The sequence below is a fragment of the Elaeis guineensis genome, chromosome 8, assembly GCF_000442705.2.
Source record: "Elaeis guineensis isolate ETL-2024a chromosome 8, EG11, whole genome shotgun sequence".
NCBI lineage: Eukaryota > Viridiplantae > Streptophyta > Magnoliopsida > Arecales > Arecaceae > Elaeis > Elaeis guineensis.
In genome coordinates this window covers 129,528,844-129,548,663 of record NC_026000.2, presented here as the reverse complement: position 1 = coordinate 129,548,663, position 19,820 = coordinate 129,528,844, and the positions used below count along the sequence as shown (strand labels likewise).

Genomic DNA, 19,820 nt, shown 5'->3' with positions numbered 1-19,820 from the left:
AGGTAATTAAAAAAATTATATTATCTCCTTTTTTTTTATAATAAAAATATGAAATCTAATGCAAAAAATATATTTGATTATTTTATTTATATTTTCATATTATTTAAATAATTTTTATATAAAAAAAATGACACATGAGAATAAATTTTCATCCTTCTTGTCCCAACTCCTACTTCTCCATCAACTTGATTTTTTCATACAACCACTAGCTCTTTAGGTCTTATTGGTCATCTCTCCATCCAATATCGAGCTACTCCTCATTCTCACTTTCTTTTTTTTTTTTACCACTCCTCCAACTTTTTTTTATTCCTGTCTAGGACATTATCCCTATCCCTCTTCCTCAATTATAATTGATCTTTATTGTAAAAAAAAAATACCAACAATACATATTTTTTATTATAAAAAATTAAAAAAAAATTTAATTTTTTTTTAAAAAATCCGACAATAATGCTCAAATGCAACCTCAACGGGTTTTTTTTTATTATCTTCTAGATTGATTTAGTAATACCAAAATTTTAAAAAAAAAATTTGAGGCCCACCCCACACACGTGACAGCCGTAGCGCGATAAAAACCCTAACTGCGAGTATTGCCAAAAAATAAAGGGCACACTCTAGAAGCATCAGGGCCCTTCGGATCGCTCTCGGCCCTTTGGAACTCTCCAGAAGACTACGATCCCGTCTTCTCGCCCTTAAAATCCCTTACCCTCTCCTCACTCTCTTCTCGCCCAATCCAATCCAATACGATCCGATCGCTCTCTCCCACCATTCGCCATTGATTGCTCGCTGTTTCTCTTGCTCTCGCTTCGATCTCTTTGGAATCCGTAGGAGAGATTTGGAGGTGTAGGGATGGACGATGACTTCGATCTCCCGGCGGGTGATGAGATGATGAACGAGGACGCCATGGATTTCGCCGACGAGAGCCCCGTCCTCAAAGTCGGGGAGGAGAAGGAGATCGGGAAGCAGGGCCTCAAGAAGAAGCTCGTCAAGGAGGGCGAGGGCTGGGACACCCCCGAGGTCGGCGACGAGGTCGAAGGTATAGCCAAAAGGCTATTTTGGATCTAAGTTTCTTCGATCTTTCTTACTAATCTTCCGCTTCTTCCATGCGCTTTTGGGATGTGGGTGTTGTTTATTTAGCGTTTTTCTGCTAGCTTCTTGAACTGTGAGGTGTTGGATTGTAGTGCACTACACTGGAACACTGCTTGATGGGACAAAGTTTGATTCGAGCCGTGATCGGGGGACGCCGTTCAAGTTTAAGCTTGGACAAGGTAGGCTTTCTCTCCTCCATTGATTTCATTTCTGTTTGATTGATCTCTGGGGTTTTCTGTCTGATGGGAAGATATGTGCAAAACTTTAAACATTGAACCGGTTGTGTTCTTTTTTCTTGACTGAAGTATATAGATTGGATGATGCTTCTGAAATGGAGAAGCGAATGTAAGGTTTATTTATAAGATTTAGCATGTATGGATCATGCGAATTATATTAAATGTGCATGTGAGATGATCCTTTTAGAGATCTGTACCTAAATTAAGAAAGTTGGTAGCTATATTGGATGTGTGCGTATCTTTTGATTCGATAACTTTTTTATATGGGCGTAAACTTACGGCAGGAACAATAGATGGTAAGTGTTATTCTTGTTGACGAATACTAGATCTTCGTTCTTGGACTCGTAGTATAATCCTCCATGGGTTTGACGAATTGGTCGAAAAGAAAATTAGATGGACGCTGTGTTTTCTTATCATTATTCTGTGACGTATCTCTCATTATCCATTCATTTATTTCAAAAAAAAAAAAAAACTAATAAGCATTGTGTTTTGCGGGTGAAATTTCCATTTTAGGCTCCAGTGAACTGGATTTTCATGTCTAGTTAACTGTTTAGGGCTATGACTTGGCTAGCGTGTTATTTTCCGTGGTATAATTTCTAATATTCGTAACTTTTGTAATCTAATCTAATACTTACTGACAATTGTGTTGGCATGCGATATACTATATTCTGTATCTTATTTGCCTAAAGTCAGAACCAGGTATGTAATGTTATCAATGGCTCCTGTGAGCATCCTGATGTCATGCTTCTTCCGACTGGGCCCACAATAAAAGAGTTATGCTGTAACATGCAAATCTTTTTAATTTTTGTAGAAAAAGAGAAGTTATCATTCTGATTGGTGCTTTTATGAGGAATTTAGATATGTGGTGAATGTAAGTAAACGACAAAGCATACAATTATCTAGACCTGAAGATGTTTTTGCCAGTGGAAATTTGGACTTTATCAGGTGCTAGAGTAAAAGGAAAGTTCTGCAAGATTCTAGTTTTGTAGTAGTTACTTACCTACGGAGTCATATCTGTTTGGCATGCAGCAATCAATTATCGAAACTTGTCTTATTATCATTTGACTATCAAACCAAAACTTTGTGCGCTCTGTCCATAAAGGTCCAGCCAATTACCTCTTCTAAGTACTCCTATGTGAACCTGTAGTTCTAGTTTTGCTTTGAGAGATGGGAACAGGAGAAGTTGCAGCTTCCAAACTTAAGCGTAATAATAAGATAATGAAAGTCTTTAATTATATTGGAGGATTGCGGACAGTTGTAATACTTGTCATGCCCGCTTGTGAGGATCAATATTCTTGTGCTTTTGCCCTTTTTTTTTTTCTTTTTTGAATGGAGTATTTGTTACTGAAATGCTAGTCCCATGTTTGGAAAGTATAGGAAGGAACCAAATAATGTTTCTTTAACTTTCTTTTACTTAATAAATTTTTGCTTTCTTTTTAACTGTTGCAGGCCAAGTGATAAAGGGATGGGATCAAGGTATCAAGACGATGAAGAAGGGTGAGAATGCCATCTTCACCATCCCTCCTGAGTTAGCTTATGGTGAATCTGGCTCTCCTCCTACGATTCCGCCCAATGCCACACTCCAATTTGATGTTGAGCTACTCTCCTGGTCAAGTGTTAAGGACATATGCAAAGATGGAGGCATTATCAAGAAGATCTTGAAAGAAGGGGAAAAATGGGAGAATCCTAAAGATCTTGATGAAGTACTTGGTACATTCTGTTGCTCTCAATTGCTTGTCACTTCCATTATACTTCTGCCTTGCTCCTGAAACTGACAATTCCCTTCTATGAATGTAGTGAAATATGAGGCCCGGCTGGAGGATGGAACTGTAATATCAAAATCTGAGGGAGTAGAGTTCACTGTCAAAGATGGTGAGTACTGGTCATTGATAGTGTGCATGTAGTCTTTTAGTAAACTGGAGGTTTAGTAACTTAACAGGAATATGTTTTTGGAACCAGGGTTTTTCTGTCCTGCATTGGCCAAGGCTGTGAAAACCATGAAGAAGTCTGAAAAGGTGCTGCTTACTGTGAAACCACAATGTAAGTTTGTAGCATAGTTAATTTGAAATGCACTTCTGTTCTGATGCTCAAATAGTTCTTTTTTTTAAGATCTTTGTTTTGAATTCTTTCTTGAGGACAGATGCATTTGGTGAGAAGGGTAGACCAGCTTCTGGTGATGAGAGTGCTGTGCCGCCAAATGCTACCCTTAACGTGGAGCTGGAATTAGTCTCTTGGAAGACTGTTTCAGAGATAGGGGATGATAAGAAGATCCTTAAGAAAGTTCTTAAGGAAGGAGAGGGATATGAACGTCCAAATGATGGTGCAGTTGTGACAGGTGATAATTTAGTGCAATGATTTCTTCCATGTTCGGTTGTTTGTCATATATTCGGGTTCTAATTTTATTTGATTTTGATGTTGGCAGTGAAATTGATTGGGAAGCTTCAAGATGGGACAGTGTTCGTGAAGAAGGGTTATGATGATGAAGCACCCTTTGAGTTCAAGACTGATGAAGGTAAAACCTATTTCATCATTCTATGCATTTGTTTCTTCTTTATCTTTTTTTTTTTTTCACATGATAACAAGAGTCAGTGCACATTGTTACGGGCAGAACAAGTCATTGAGGGTCTGGATCGAGCTGTGATTACTATGAAAAAGGGGGAAGTCGCTTATATCACAATCCCACATGAGTATGCATTTGGTTCCGCTGAATCAAAGCAGGATCTTGCAGTGGTTCCACCAAATTCCACAGTGATTTATGAGGTTGAGCTTGTATCCTTTGTTAAGGTATGCCTGATCTTGTTTCCACCGACTTGATTGCTATAGCGTGCGAGTGTGATAATCTTGAGTAATGTAATTTCTTGCTTTCAGGAGAAAGAGTCTTGGGACATGAACAATGCAGAAAAGATTGAAGCAGCTGGTAAGAAGAAAGAAGAAGGAAATGCACTTTTCAAAGTGGGCAAATATGAAAGAGCTTCCAAGAGATATGAAAAGGTACTTTTACTCGGTATTTTGTTAAGCATGCCCTTCTTTAGCCTGCTCGTCACAGTTTGGTGATTTGGTTGTCCTTTTTTTTTTTTTTCCTTAAAAAAAAAAAAATTATACAGGGTGCCAAGTTCATAGAGTATGATAGCTCATTTAGTGACGAGGAAAAGAAGCAATCAAAAGTGCTGAAGATTACATGTAACCTCAACAATGCTGCCTGCAAGCTTAAGCTCAAAGACTACAAGCAGGCAGAGAAACTTTGCACAAAGGTACTGATGATTGATTTGCAACCCATCGATGAGAGTTGCTAGGTGGCATCTCTTTTTTATTGTTATCGTCTGAATTTGTGGATGTTGTGAAACATGTCAGGTGCTGGAGCTTGATGGCAGGAACGTAAAGGCCTTGTACCGAAGAGCCCAAGCTTATATTCAGCTCGCAGATCTGGATTTGGCAGAGGTGGACATTAAGAAAGCTCTTGAGATTGATCCTGACAATAGGTATGCAAACTAGCAATAATCTGCCTCATCCTCTGCTTATTGTAAATGATAATATTAACAACCTTCTGATTTTGTGGCCTTAGGGATGTGAAGTTGGAATACAGAACTCTGAAGGAGAAGGTGAAGGAGTATAACAAGAAAGATGCTAAATTCTACGGGAACATGTTTGCCAAGATGAGCAAATTAGAGAATGTGGAAGCCCATGTAAGGCATTCAACCTGGGAAAATCTTCTATTATTGACTCCTGTTTCTGATGGTTCAGCATTGGGTATGCATATAGCTGCATTTCTAACTAAGTTTTTACTTTTGGTTGATGGTAGAAGGATGCACCAAAGCCGGAGACAGAGCCCATGAGCGTTGACAGTGCGGCTTGAGTTTGTAATGAAGCTGACTGGGATCTGTGAGTGGCTTCCTTTTTGTGGTTAAGCTGCATCCTTTGGAGTTTTAAGTTAGGAGACCTGGATTATGAAGCGCCTGAGAGAAATTGCTATAACGTTGTTATTATTGGACATACGAAGTAGCGATCTAATGATACGTAGAAAATTGCGACTTTCTGCGTATTTGTGGTTGAGAGCGCAATACTTAATCTTGCTGGTTCTCTAATTGTTTGGCCGTTTAAGTAATCCCTTTTTTTTTTTTTTTTTTTTTCTCATTCTCAAGACATTGTGTCTCTCTTGTGGTGCTTTGTCCCTGGTTTAGTGGCTTGGATGGTTTTCGAAACTTTTCGACACAAATTAATCGTTAGTCTCCATTTCTCATTTTTTGAGGTCTCTGCTGTTCTAATGCGGCATGGGATCCACGTATTGCGTGCTGCATGTTTTATAGCGAGAACATCTTCAGCATCCTCAGTTAATTGGCTTTGGCAAATGTGATGCCATGTCGGCTTTGTGCTGCATCTCTGCAGCGTTCTCAGCTTTCGGGTACAGATTGTCGCACCGTCCTGCGTAAGCCCCTGGAGTTCTATCGACCTATCCACTGTAGGTGACACTTAACGTATCTCAACGTGAGGGCGGAGCCGCGTGAGCGGGTTTGTTTCTTTTTTTTTTGTTTCTGGGTAGATATTATTTTTTTGATGAGATTTTAATTACTGAAAACTCTAATATCACCATTACTTTAACCCCAACAGTCCATGTCACTTTTCCAAGAGTCTCGGTTTATTTGAAACTCCGTAGGGTTCTCCTTGCTCTGCGATTTCTTCTTCTTTTTTTTTTTTTTTTTTTTTTTTTTAGTCTATTAATATCTTAGGCTTCTTGATTTGGATTTTTTTGGCTCTGCTTGCTACATTGTTTGAGCCCCAAAATTCCGTAGCAGAGGTTTTTAATAGTATTTTAGCTGTTGGCAAAGCACGACTTTGGATTCTACCATTATTCCTCGGTCTGCCTTGTCGGTCCTAATTAATTTCCTTAAAATTTTAGATTTTTAATGTGGATTTTTTTTTTTTTTTATCTTTATTGTGATACTACCATACTTGTCATGAATGCCGGTCTCGTTAATCCAGTGCAATTATTTAATATTTCTAATCTATTTATTTTTAATTAACTTTAACTAATTTTGATTGATCTTATAATGAGATGGATATGATTCTCTTACTCCTTGGATGCTTCGCCCCTCAAAAAAAAAAAAAAAAAAGGACTTGGTCTGCTTCTGTGAGACATGAGTGAACTCACATTGGACTGCTGAGTCCTGTCGCTGGGAATTGGCTTTATCTAGTGGCATTGACAGGTTATACCAATGGCGGAGAAACTAGAAGGATCATTGGTGCTAATTTGATAACAAATTGAAGGAGAATCGCAGGACCTTTGTAAGATCACTTTTTCCCAGCTCCAAAGTGATGGCTTTGAAATGTTCTGAACCCGAAAACCTGATTAGACTTAGAAATATCTGATCAAAGACTAGAATAGCGTCTATTGACTTTATCCCATCAAAATTGAGCTTCAAGCTCCTAGATTTTTTTAGTCATTTCACCAAAGAATGCAGGACTTCCATGATTCGCACTCTCAAGATCGCTAGATAGAGATCACGTAACATACGAATGAATATCCTAAAAATTTGAGATTGGGAGAGAAGTGGCCTTACTGATTCTTGACTCTCTGAGTGTTTCTTCTACCATTTCACTGATGTTCCTTCCACCATTTCAGTGACCCCCAACTGTGGGAAATATAAGATGGATGGCATGATTAAGCGGTACGTCTTTTTGGAAAATCATGTTAGGTAGCTTTGAGTTACGATTCAAGATTGCATAGCTTCGGAGTGGCTAAAGGCATCCTATAATTGATCTGTTCCAGTAAAAAGTCAGTTGGAATGGTGTACCCTGCACTGATGTTCTTAGCGGAAGTCCGACGCTAGATAACCATGGTGACTTGTGTGATTGCAGAATGTAGAGAATGTTAGTCATTTGCAGTCGCAATGTTCAGTGACCATAAGGCTGTGCCAGCTGGTGCCAATTCATCATTGCAGTTGCCATTCATTTACCTCTTAAGATATAAATACAAGGAGCTACTAATGAAATCGTGGTTGAATTTGCTTCATAATTAGAATTGAAATAGATTGAAATAAAAATCAGAATAGCTATTTTTTCCGACACATGTTTCATGACTGGAATAGAACCTGAATACTGAGAGCCTGAACTGGGTATCGAGCAGAGTGATGTATTTTTATTCCTCCTTAAAATCATAATAAGACTCCTCGCAACTAAATAACTGGAATAAGAGTTGTTCATTCCCATTTCCATCCTAGAACCCAATTTCTTCGGCCCAATTACTTCAAGGGCGGGCATGCCATATTCTTTTCCTACATGACTTTCTCTTGTTTGCCGCAATGCCTTTTCCTACATGACTTTCTCTTGTTTGCCACAATGCCTGGAGCCTTCAGGATCAATTTAGATGCTTCAGACAAAGGTATAGGAAGAGCTGGGTTGAGGTTAGCGCATGGCACTTCTCCCCAACTACAGTTCCTTAGGCGGAGCTAAGAGCTGCATGGAAGGATCTGGCCTAAGCAACTGGCATTCTCCGTCAATAATGTGTGGCTAAGTGGTGGCTCCATCTCAGCAGTTAGATGAATTTCTGAGTACCCAAATGGTGATTATGATCCACTTCTGCTTTAATTTCTTGCATATTTCCTCCAAAGCCGTGGACAGAGGTCCCTTCCAGCTTACAGATTTTCTCAATAACTGATAGGCGTGGTTGTCTGCGCTGTTAACTATTGTAGACAGTCTGGAATGCAAACTGTGATGCACAGTTGAGGGATCCACTCAAGATAATGCCATCCGCTCATGCGCATGGTTCACCCTTTGGAACCTTGCAGGCATGGTTAGGGTTGCACAAGTTACTCCCTTTTACCATCCTATCATGTTTGTGTGATGTATAAACAGTTATTGCCTCTTATGATACTTGTGAAATCTTCAAATTCTTTCAGAGAAAGAGAGAGAGAGAATTCAAATCAATTTGCCCATGCTCGGACTAAACTTATGAGAACAGATATCTAAAGTCTGCCAGCTGAAATATTGTAACTCAATTAGCTATTTTCCTACAAGAAGATGACCTAAGTGCTGCATAAGGTCAAGAATGAACCTTTCACACCATACGAAGAGTCATTTCCCAAAGATAAGATTGCTGCTACTTAGGTCCTATGCCGAAGTGCCACAATTTATCTCTATATCCTGTCTATTGAGTTGTGTCCATCCAGTTTAGGAGTGCAGTCCTCAAAGTTGAAAGCTAATGAAAATTAAGTTGGAAGAACAAGTGCCAAGCTCCTACAGAACTATAGCTCACTATTGCCCTCCGTGGATTTGTTGTCATCTGATGTCTTCCCATTCACGGCCACAAGCTCTGTGTCGAATATGAGTGTTGCTCCGCCTGTCAATTTTCAGGATCATTTCAGAGAAGCATTCAAAAAACTAGCATGGAGATTGAATATGAGACTAATGAAAAAAATCTATCTTCAGGATACTTCCCTTCTAGATTTTACAGTAATTATCATTGGCTTGGTTCACTCTTGAAGAGTGAGCAATGCGTGAAAAGCTTTCAAAAAACTTTAAATATATTTCAGAAGTTACCAATGTAATCGATCATATCATACTAGTAACTGCAACATGTAAAAAATATATATATATACCTGGGATGGTTGGAGGGGATCCTTGAGCTCCATAGCCAAGTTTTGCAGGTATCTTTAGCTTCCGTTTTTCACCCACGCACATCCCCAAAAGACCTTGGTCCCACCCTATGGAGCAGTATTATTTTAGTTCATGGATGAGTGAAATAGTTTTATCAAAATTAAATGCCAGAATCCTGAATGACTGAATGAGTCTGAAGCACATAAATACAAACTGTTTTACAGAAGAAAAGCTAACAGATTGATTATCATGAAACAATCGACATCTTAAATTATTATGATACAATTGATATCAATTTAAGACAAAAACATTGTGCTTTTGGTGCTGTTAACATTAAAACCAAGCTTTATACAGTTTGATGGATGCAGAACTGAGAGAAGCCTCTCAACGCCAAGACATCAATCTCTGACATTCCTAGGATAAAGCTTCTAGCTCTTTGTTTGGGGAAAAAAAAGAAAGAGAAGCTAACAAATTGGGAAAATTATCTTTTCTGTTACCATCTCCAAGATCATATAACAGGCAAGATCATATTATAGGTGCAAATTTGATAACAAGCATGATCAAATAACTAGTAGCATGCCTTGTTGAAATAGCAGCTAATCAGCTATACTTATGCTAAGCAATTAAAACTCACTGACATTGCAGGAGACTTATTAAGGAAGCTTAACAATGTGCTAGGAATCATGGACATTAGAACTCATTGACAAAAGCTACGATGACATATTTAAAAGTTCGGTAGAGCTGACTGCAACTCAATAATTAGGAGTTCCTTTTCTCAGAGGATAATTCCCTGTTCTCCCTCCTCTCTCTTCATGTCTACCCTCTTCCTCTAATCATTTTCTAACTGTCTCACACAATTTATCATCCAACCTCATTGCACTCCATCGCAAACTTTTCTGAACCAAAGATATCCTTGTATGTTCCTTTTCAGGAGGATAGAGGGGAATCTGGTTTGTAGACATAACTGAGAGGGATGCATTGGTTCTTCAGACCGATGCAAAGAGGGAAGACAAACTGTAGGGAAGAAATAAAGGAGATTAGATTTGGGGGGGATGGTCAATGGACAACAATTGCAAACAGGGACATGGGTAACCGGGCACAGGAGTTGAAAAGAAACAAGCAATAAAATAAGGGTATACTTGGAAACTGCTATTCTTTTACCGAAGGAACCAGGGGATGGTTTTCTGTCTAGCTGTTCCACTTTTGATGTTGGCTGGGCTCAGTTTTAGGTAAGGCATGGAAGGCATGGGAAGTCAATGCTTGGATACCTCATACCTAGCTTCCCTCTAGAATATTTGAGAGGTCTTTTGCTTAATAGAAAGGAAATGTTGTCATTATCGTCCTACAACTACAGTCTTCAAATTATGATGAGGCAAACGTGCTCAATCTACTTAATAAAAGATTTAGAAGTACACAATGAATTGCCGTCTAGGGATGGCAAAATCGACCTGACCCGATAGGTATGCACCCTATCCAAACCCGGTCAAACCCGAAAAATCGAGTTTGATCAGGTTTAGGTAAAACCCGAAAACTATAGCGCGGATATAAGTAGGGTACGGGTAGTACTGTTTTCTATCCGAACTCGAACTCGAATCCGAATCCGATCCGAACCTACAGGTATGGATAATATCCGAACCCATACCCGAATATATATGTTTATAATTCTGTTTTGGTTGATAATATGCATAAAATTATTTTGTTTATTTATATGTTCTATGTTGAATTGTAATTCTATTTCTATGTTTGATTTCTATAAATTTGGACTTATAAATTATGTTCTATGTTGAATTGATAATTTTATTTTGATTGATAATATGCATAAAATTATTTTGGTTGTTTATTTTTTTTGGATTTGGAATAGGCATGGGGCGGATATGGGTTGGATATGGAGAAATGGATTATCCGTGGGTATCTCCGAACCCGTTGGATATAGGGATGGGTATCTCTTTTCTTACCCGATCGGGCATCGAGTAGGGTTTGGGTATATGGTATTAAGTTTGAGTTTGAAGATGGATAGTACAATATCCGACCGAAACCCTACCCATTGCCATCCCTATTGCCGTCTTATCTACTCCTTGAGTCAAGAAATCCAATATCATTTCTTGCCTCTCTTCTCTCAGCCCTCCTCTCTCCATTCTCCTCCTTTTCCTCCATCCATTTTTATTTTGCTTTATCTTCATTCATCCTTTCTGAGTGGAATGATGTTAGTGCTAAATTTTGTTGATTGCCATAAAGTCTGGAAATCCATGACAGGTTCAACTCTAATTATCAAAAACGCCACAACTTAGGTAGGTAAAATTATTGAGTTGGTCATGTTGGCATCTTTAGTGTATATTCCATAATATTTATCACATAGCAATGCTATATTACAATAGATAGTTATTCTTATAATTTTGAAAAGCAAAAAAAATAAAAATAAAATAAAATAAATAGCATAGCTCATCATCTATGTGCATGACAACTTGTAAACAAATAATGAATAGCTTATAGCAATTGTAATTTCTTTACAAAGCACACATGCCTAACAACAACGAATTTCAAAGTTCAGATACTTAATTCCTAAATAATTATGTGTGAAATACAGACCTTAAAATACTCACATTCCAGATGATATTGGATTTAAGGATAACCTAAGACGGATGAGGCTCGAGTTTCTAGTTGCTATTTTGCTGCCATTTTTCCCAAGAATTGATTGAGCCCTTAAATGCAAATGGTATATATTTTGTCTGTCACCCATATTTTCATGGTATGCTCTTCTTCTTTCTATATCTCGAGACATTGTTTAAAGAGAAATTGACACAATGACTCGTTTATCAGAAATACCTTTAATCACTTGACCACTACCAAGCTCGAATTCAATTGGATCACCTCTTTCAAAGCTGGAATCAAATACTGTTCCATCGGTGAGCGTCCCCTGCAACATCAATAACCAGTGGTTGAGAGAATGACGATAGTACGAACCCCAAAAATTTACAACTCAAACACATATAGATAATTAAATATGATGACTCAAACATCAATGAGTGTTAGGTAGCTTGAAATGCAAATATTTAGGAAAAGATGATAACATTAATTTTTTGACTGAACATTATTATTCAGTCAAAGATCTCACAATGCGCTAACATCAAGCAAATAATCAATGAGAAATTATAAGCCAAGCTATGAGCTACCAAAGCATAAAATTTACAATGTGCAGTATAAATGACCTATTAAGTAATGAAGAGGATCAAAAATTGCTCCAATTTTTTATTATCTAGATCTGGATTACTAAATACCACAGCTGTATTCAAAGAGCAAAGAGTGACATGATGCAGATAGAGAACACAAATAATAATAATAATAATAATAATAATCATAATCATAATAATAATGCATTGGTGTCAAAAATTATAGCTAAATAACTCCTAAAATGCATTAAAGGGTGGGAAATGATAGTTGCGATGGACAAGAAACAACAAACAAACCACCATATATCAAAGGTAGATGAAGTGTGAACTTCAGCTTCAATTTGTGAGTACACCATTTGCTGGTGCAGTAGAACATTTGTACACCGCTATCATTCATGGAACCACCAATATAATGAATCTAATGCAAGACATCTACATATTGAGATGGACTACCCTCCTCTTAAGAGGAGAGGGCATCTAATTCTCTCACTTGTCCACCTGTTGGCTTTGCATTTACATGGTTCAGATCTATTCACTTTTATGTGCTTTCAAACGAGAGGTTTATGGAGTTAAACAGAATTAATCACTTTCGTTTAGAGTAAATTACTTGGTTTTGTGACAAGTGCCAAACATTAAGAGGTTGGCCGCTAGCAACATGGTTTACTTTTTTCCCTCCATCTTCTTTTCACTTCCCTTCTTTTCTTACATGTTCATTGTGGAGAGCCACCATACCAAGACAACCTACCCACCTATCATTGTGGCATGCCTTTTTCCCTTCTCTCTTCTTTTCTCCTCCAGTCTTCTTCCACCTTCATCGGCAACAACTCCATCTTCCCTACCACCATTGACTTGCATCAACTCAAGCACTTGATCAGCCCAGTTGGTGCTCCCCGCCATGTCGCTTCACCATCGATTAGCTTAACTCCAGCCACTCCATGACTACACTTTACACACCAAATTAGCATAGTAATGGCATTTTCCACCACCAGCCTTGCATCCAAAATCTTTGGTGCCACCAAACACACCATTTTGGAATGCCAAGCACCACCAGAGCCGCATATAACTCTTCCTCTCACGTCTCACCACTCCTCTTTCTTCTCTGACCTAAGCTACATCCAGTATCATCAAAGAAACACAACCAGCGACCATCACCCCAGTGGAGCTGACTTCCACCCAGCCCATGAGAATTCTAATGTTGGCCAATGGCCCTAGTTTCAAAGAAAATTTTCTCAAAAAAGGAAAAGAAAGAGAAGTTCCAGAAAAAGAAGAAAGGGAAACAGTAGTTTCATTTTTTTATTTTTTTTTCTATTTCTAAATGAGAGAAGTCTATACATGGGGCCAATGAAATAGAATAAAAGTTAGAGGCCTGAACAGCGAGAAGAGCCCAACCAGACCCTCCAAAACCTAACATCAATTAAAAATATTGCATCAAAAAGAGCTTCAGACTCCCGCCCAAATCCTTGGCTTGTCAAAAAAGAAACAAGAGGGAAAAAAATGAAAAAATACAACAAATACCCCTAAAAGAAAACGTAACTCCTGAGAGGCACCAACAATATGCCCCCTCCCGCACCCCCCTCCCCCCCGCCCCAAAAAAAGGGGGGGGGGGGTCAAGCACATTAAATGAATAAGTGAGGCATGGCCTTGAAGTAGTAGACATTAAGCAATAAGGGTCAGGCACGGCCTCATGAGCAGATCCTTAATGGTGGGGTAGTACTGAAAAGATGGTGGGTGTTAGGCAAATAGGAGGCAGGGCGAGCTTGATGTGGTGGCATTGTACAACAGAGAGGTGGAAGAAGAAAGAAGAGAAAAGAAGGAAAGAGAAAGCAAGCCATGATGCTAGCAGCCAGCCTCTTAATGTTTAGTACAAGTCAAGAAATCAAGTAATTAACTCCTATCTAAAGTACTTGGTCATGTTTAAGTCCACAAACCTATCTCTTCAAAAGCATATAAAAGTGAATAAAATAAAAAATCCAACAGCTAGAAAAATGAAAGGGCTAGATGCCCTCTCCTCTCAAGAGAAAATGGTCCATCTCTCTATTCATGAAAACATCTACCCATGGGTCATTGTTAGTATTTGGGCCAAACAAGAGCATCGATACTACAGACCTATATATTAATCAAACTATTTTATTTTCTTTCTTCGAAAGGTTCTAATCTTGTGCAAATTTATTTGATCAGACAAGCATGGAATGGTGGTGAAAGGGATTGTCCATGACAAAGCGATATAGATATAGATAAAGCACTAGCATATTTATGTGAGCGCAGCATTTCATTTTAGCTGTTTCATAATGGTTGGAATATAATAAAATATCTAGAAGAGCATAAAGGTCCAATTTTTGGCTGCCTTGTTAGGGAGAAATAATTAGTTAAGCTAAACCCAGTACTATAAGGAAACTATTTGTCACATAACTGCAATCACATCTGTTCCATACATGATTAGGGATCAGGTGCTGCCTCATAGTGTAGTGATGTGTCCACATAAATGCATATCTACTCTGTCATTGTTGCCATCCATATTTTGATCAAACAAGTGAAAAATTAGCATCCTCTCGCCAAAATTGTGCAGCCTACAAATCAAATGAATTTGCACTAGAAAAAATGTCACAGAAAAATAAAAAATTGTTTAATTAATCTTTAAGACCAAAATATTTAATACTTTCTTGTGCTTGTTAAGGTACCTACTCCTAGTTATGCCTTCTTTTGATACACCAGTTTGCTTGCTTTTTTGTTATTGATAACCATGAATTCCAAACACTAAGTGCATGCTCTTTGTGCCTGTTCTATACTATATCATGAACTCCCTTTGTTACGTCTAATTTTATGTGGACATAACCTTCCTATCATTTTTTCAGTGCATCCCAACCTTTGGCCCCTCTCTTGTTTTAAACTTGACCTTTGCACCGTACAACTTCCCCCATCTTTCTTATGTTCCCCCAATTGTCTCAATTCTCCACAATCACAATATCTTCTGAAGTCATTAAACATACCAGGATGAAATAAAACACCCATGGCTACATCAATGGAACTTGAAACATTTTTCAAAATACTTAATTAAGATTATTTGCTAGTGGGTTTGCTCCAGTATATGGCAATGATGAAAATGTCCCCAGTCCCCACAGCGATTTAGATGACAAACATGGTGTACTTCATTGCAATAGTGATTGCTCACACATGACCACTTGACTGTATAAAATTTAAAAATACTATTCCTTTACAATGATGTTAAATGGAGATCCCCATTCCATGACAATTGTTACTAATATTGCAACATAACTCCAAACTCACTGCTTAATGGTCATGCCTGCCTCATAGACTATCAAACCACTAATGGAGCTCCTTTTCAGATTTGACCTCCCAATGGCAAGCCACTTTTCATCCCTTGTGCAGTGATCAACTCATAAGCTTAATCTTCTTTGCCTTTTCTTCCCTTTACTTTCCCTGCAAATGCCATACCATAAGATCTCTGCTGCATCTTCTACTGCATCAATGAAGTCACAGCTTGTTTGGTTCTCCCATCATATTCATCTTCCTTCAAGTTCAATCTTTCAACTATGTTGGTTAGATTGCACATTCAACTTATAGACACTCAATTATCTCAACTAACCCTCAATAAATCCCTTATCTCTTGACAGTGTAATAGTAAGATGGTGCCTCTAACTAGTGATATTAGAACTAAGACCAAGAAATATGTGGTGGCATCATCGCTTTTGAGTTTAGTTAGCATTAGCATCTTCTTCATGGCCTCCAAATTAACCCTCAGCCTTTTTTGTCGCCTCATGATGAGCAGTGAATTTTGGGTAAAGATTTGCCCACTTCTCTCTATCATGAACTTTGACATTCTAAAGAAACAAATAACAAACTTGAGGCTGAGAGCTTCTTGATTCCTACTTATTATCTATAGTATATTATAAGACCATGGTGGATTACACAACACAACTATATTAACCCTGGCCCATTAGGTTTTACTCAGTAGGTCCAGGAGAAGGAAGGCAAATAGAAAAAGACAGAAAAAACAAAACATATATAGTGGAATATTTGAATCTCAGAGGCCCTAATTTATTATCTATTGCAGCATCAATTGTATGGATACATAAATTACATTACTACTTACACGATAGTGTACTTTAATTCTGTCACCTTTGTGAGCTTGGATGCTGCATGATTCCGGCTTGTACTGCAAATATGAAAGCCAAAGTAAATAAATAGATAGATAGAATAGTGCAAACAATAGAGCCGAAAGCCCTAGATATAAAAAAAATATGTATTCTACTGCATCTGTATGTTTTAGCAACTTGCGTGATCACACTGCCTTTTGGGGCCTGAATGCTGCAAGATTAAAACTCATACCATGAACAGGAGAAACCAAATCGTATTATGAGACAATGGCAATAGTGCAAACAGGAGAAACTAATGATCCAATAAACAAAACATTTTACATGGCATGTGTATCTTTAAGTTTGTATAGGCATATTGCACAACTCATGGATTTCCAGTAATGGATTGGCACATATTGAAAGAAACCTAAGTACATCTGACAGAAGCGTCATGATTTTTTCATTACTTAGTATATGAAAATATCCATCACGATTCACCATGGTGATCTATGGCAAATTTGCCATTTTACATGACTTATTATATGATAGAGCTTGTTAGGTAGTAGAACTGGTTACCAAGTCATCTCCAAAGATGAAGATAAGTTCAGATATCAATCTGGTTCCACCTGGACTTTATTAAAATGTTGGAGCACCATCTTGAAGCCTTGTAAAGAACAACAAGAAATGTACACATTTCCCTTTTCTTTTTTCTCTTCTAGAGTGAATTTAGCATGTGTCAACTACTATAGATGCATGCTGCATTATTTTCCCTACTTTAGCATTTTATGGACACATAACTATCTTTTTTATATGATAGTATATTTATGGATGTTTAAATTTTTCGGAATACTTACTTATATTATACCACAGTAGCATATCTCTTTTAAGCAGCTGTCACACATGGTACCACATGATGAAGAAATGGCTTAGAGACGGACAGCATAGAAAAAATTAAAAGCAGTAATGTGCAATACAAAGAAATCTTAGACAAAGACTTCTTCCTAAGGATTAATAAAACAAAATGCAAGAACAAAACCTGCAAAACTTTGCTGAAGAAAGCAATAGTTGCTCCAACTGAATGAACAATGTCCTAGTTCTTTGGAACTGATAGCAGGAAAAAAAATGAAAAATAGAACAATCTATGGAGTGGGGGAACAGATTTGTTGTTGCATTACAGGTTGATCTTAGTGCTCTCCCTTATCAGAAAGAATGATTACTGATTGTTGCTCAAAGCAGAAAATTAGCACCTAACGAAGGGCTGATTCATCCCTTAATCAGTCCCTTAGAACAAGGAACTGCAGCTAGGATTCTTGTTGCAGATAAAGAATGTACTTTGGATTAAGAATACACTTGACATTCTTGCTAGCTGGTCCCAACCAATTCAGTAGTGTGCAACAGCATCCAATACAATCAATCAGACCTTTGGAGCTAGCAGCGAAGTTATCAGATTAGAAGATGAGCATAAACCTCACAACTGCAACCACCGCCATGCACATCATGCAGTGAAGAACTGTTGAATATCATTGCACTTATCTCATTGACGAACTTAATGCCAAGCACACCTCTCTGAAATCATGGGTTTGGGGTATTTATATGCAGAAAAGTTTCCATCGCTCTTCCCATAATGGAAATTAAAGAATTGTATTCTTAGGTTGTCCTCACTGCAATTAACTGATCAGACCTTTTACACCCGTTGAAGTAAAATTGGTAACTAGCTACATGAACTAACTTATCGCTCCATGTTATCTGAAAATGATGATATGTTTGATCTTTCAGCAGACTGTACAAACTACAAAACCTGACCATTCCCCCAAGCATGTAATACCCCTCAACAGAGTAACATCTACATTATTTAAAAATAAATAAATAAATTCTACCGACATATGATACAAGTCTTATTTAAGAATAAATAAATAAATTCTACCGACATATGATACAAGTCTAAGTCTCTAATCTTTATCATTAACAACGAATCTCAAAAAAAAAAAAAAAGAAGAGAAAACCGAAAGGAAAAAAAAATCAACTATTCTCTTACCTCATCAGAAAAGGGAAAAGAATCTTTTTTCTGAACCAAAATCCAAATTGATCTATATTCGTTCAAATAAGATCTAATTTTTTGATTGACAAAGGGTCCCAAAAATATGATGTTCAAAAAATATATTATTTTCTTATATCATTAAATTAAAGAAAAAATCTTCATTTTTTAACCAAAAATTCAATCTAAACTATGTCCATCTATTCATCCCCAGCATTTAGAAGTCAGATTTGGAATATGACAACTGAAATGATGGAATTATCGAAAGAAATTGAGTTAAATATTTACCTTCACACCGATCTGGAGTTCCGTTACATCCCCGGATTTCTTCGCGGAAACTAAAGAAAACAAGATCGGATCAGATGGAACAAATCTCGAGAATATCGGAGAGATCAGATTGCATGCTTCGAAGAAAAAGAAATCCAGGAGTAAGACTAAAGTGATATCTCACCAAGTAGGATTAAAGCGGCAACGAAAACGACGCAGAGATGAAGCTTCGCCATGGTTTTCTCACTCGGAGCCGGCAGCCTCTAGACGTTCTCGTCTCCGCTGCTATTGAAGGGGCCTGAGGAGATATAATGCTCCGGCGGAGCACAGTTAAGTAGTAAGATCCAATGTAACGCTTTTCTCTCGTGGCGCGACCAATTGCCGACTGCCACATAAGATGGGTAAAAAGGCGGACCGGCGGATGAAAGTCACACGGAATAAAAGGTTCAGAATAATTAGGTTAAATAAAGTAAATTAGAGGGGGAAATGAAGTATTAAATTATTCCATCTTTTGTTGAAGCATGTTATTCTGATACTATGGCCAGTTTGGAAAGGCCATGGGATTTGACAATTTTATGAAATTTTTTTTTTCTTTCCTAAGTATGAATAATTTAATCATAGGATAAAAAAGCAACGAAAAGTGATTAATTTCATAAAAAATAATAATAATCTTCAAAATTATTATTTTTTTTAATGATTATCGGGCTCACCCTTTCCTTCCCTTCCATCCCCCCTCAATCCCTCATGGCGACTCCTCTTCGCACATGCGATCTCCTCCCACTTCTCCCCTCTCCAACTACGCCTCCTCCTCTCCCTCCCTGATAGCCTTGGTCTTACCCTTCAACTCTCCACTATCTTCGTCAGCCAACATAAAAAACTCCTTGATCTTGCTCTCTTTCGTCAAAGATCTCCAAGATAAAAAAAAATAAAAAAAAATATCAAATTATGTAGGAAAAAGATCTTAATTTTTTTGTCTTTGCTTTGTTTTCATTGATTTTTTCTATGTTTCCCATGATTTTTTCTCTATTTTTATGGTTCTCTGAGTCTTAATTAGGTTAATGGGTCATTTAAGACAAATGAATCGAAAATAGGGATGGCAATTAGACCAGGCCAAACAACATGTAGATTGAGTCGGATACATAGATCTAAAATCTATAAATCTAAATCTGATTTATTTATTAAATAAATAAAAATACATATCTAAGTCTGATTATTTTATTAAATAGATAATATAGTTTGATCTATAATGAGTTGAATAAGTTAAAGAGATCAAATGGTTAAGCATCGCCACCTCTAATTGGTAGGAGAAAAAAAAGGTAAAACATCTATGATGCACTTTTTTCCA

At 37.5% G+C, this 19,820-nt stretch overlaps 2 protein-coding genes across 2 annotated transcripts; one reads left to right on the top strand and one right to left on the bottom strand.

Moving 5' to 3' along the window:
* The first annotated feature begins 664 nt into the window (after nt 1–664).
* Nucleotides 665–5,404, top strand: LOC140851263 (70 kDa peptidyl-prolyl isomerase-like). The gene is made up of 13 exons (XM_073242849.1): nt 665–1,033; nt 1,179–1,265; nt 2,772–3,032; nt 3,120–3,194; nt 3,282–3,362; nt 3,463–3,657; nt 3,745–3,834; nt 3,931–4,106; nt 4,191–4,313; nt 4,427–4,573; nt 4,674–4,801; nt 4,885–5,005; nt 5,122–5,404. Exons 1-13 carry the CDS (start codon nt 847–849, stop codon nt 5,173–5,175), a joined length of 1,725 nt encoding a protein of 574 aa, XP_073098950.1. The 5' UTR covers nt 665–846; the 3' UTR covers nt 5,176–5,404.
* Nucleotides 5,405–8,233: 2,829 nt separating this feature from the next.
* Nucleotides 8,234–18,812, bottom strand: LOC140851264 (FK506-binding protein 2-like). The gene is made up of 6 exons (XM_073242850.1): nt 18,660–18,812; nt 18,497–18,546; nt 16,191–16,253; nt 11,736–11,826; nt 8,915–9,019; nt 8,234–8,655 (listed from the first exon to the last, which is right to left on the bottom strand). The coding sequence occupies exons 1-6, from the start codon at nt 18,709–18,711 to the stop codon at nt 8,561–8,563; spliced, it is 456 nt and encodes a 151-aa protein (XP_073098951.1). The 5' UTR covers nt 18,712–18,812; the 3' UTR covers nt 8,234–8,560.
* Nucleotides 18,813–19,820: the final 1,008 nt, after the last annotated feature.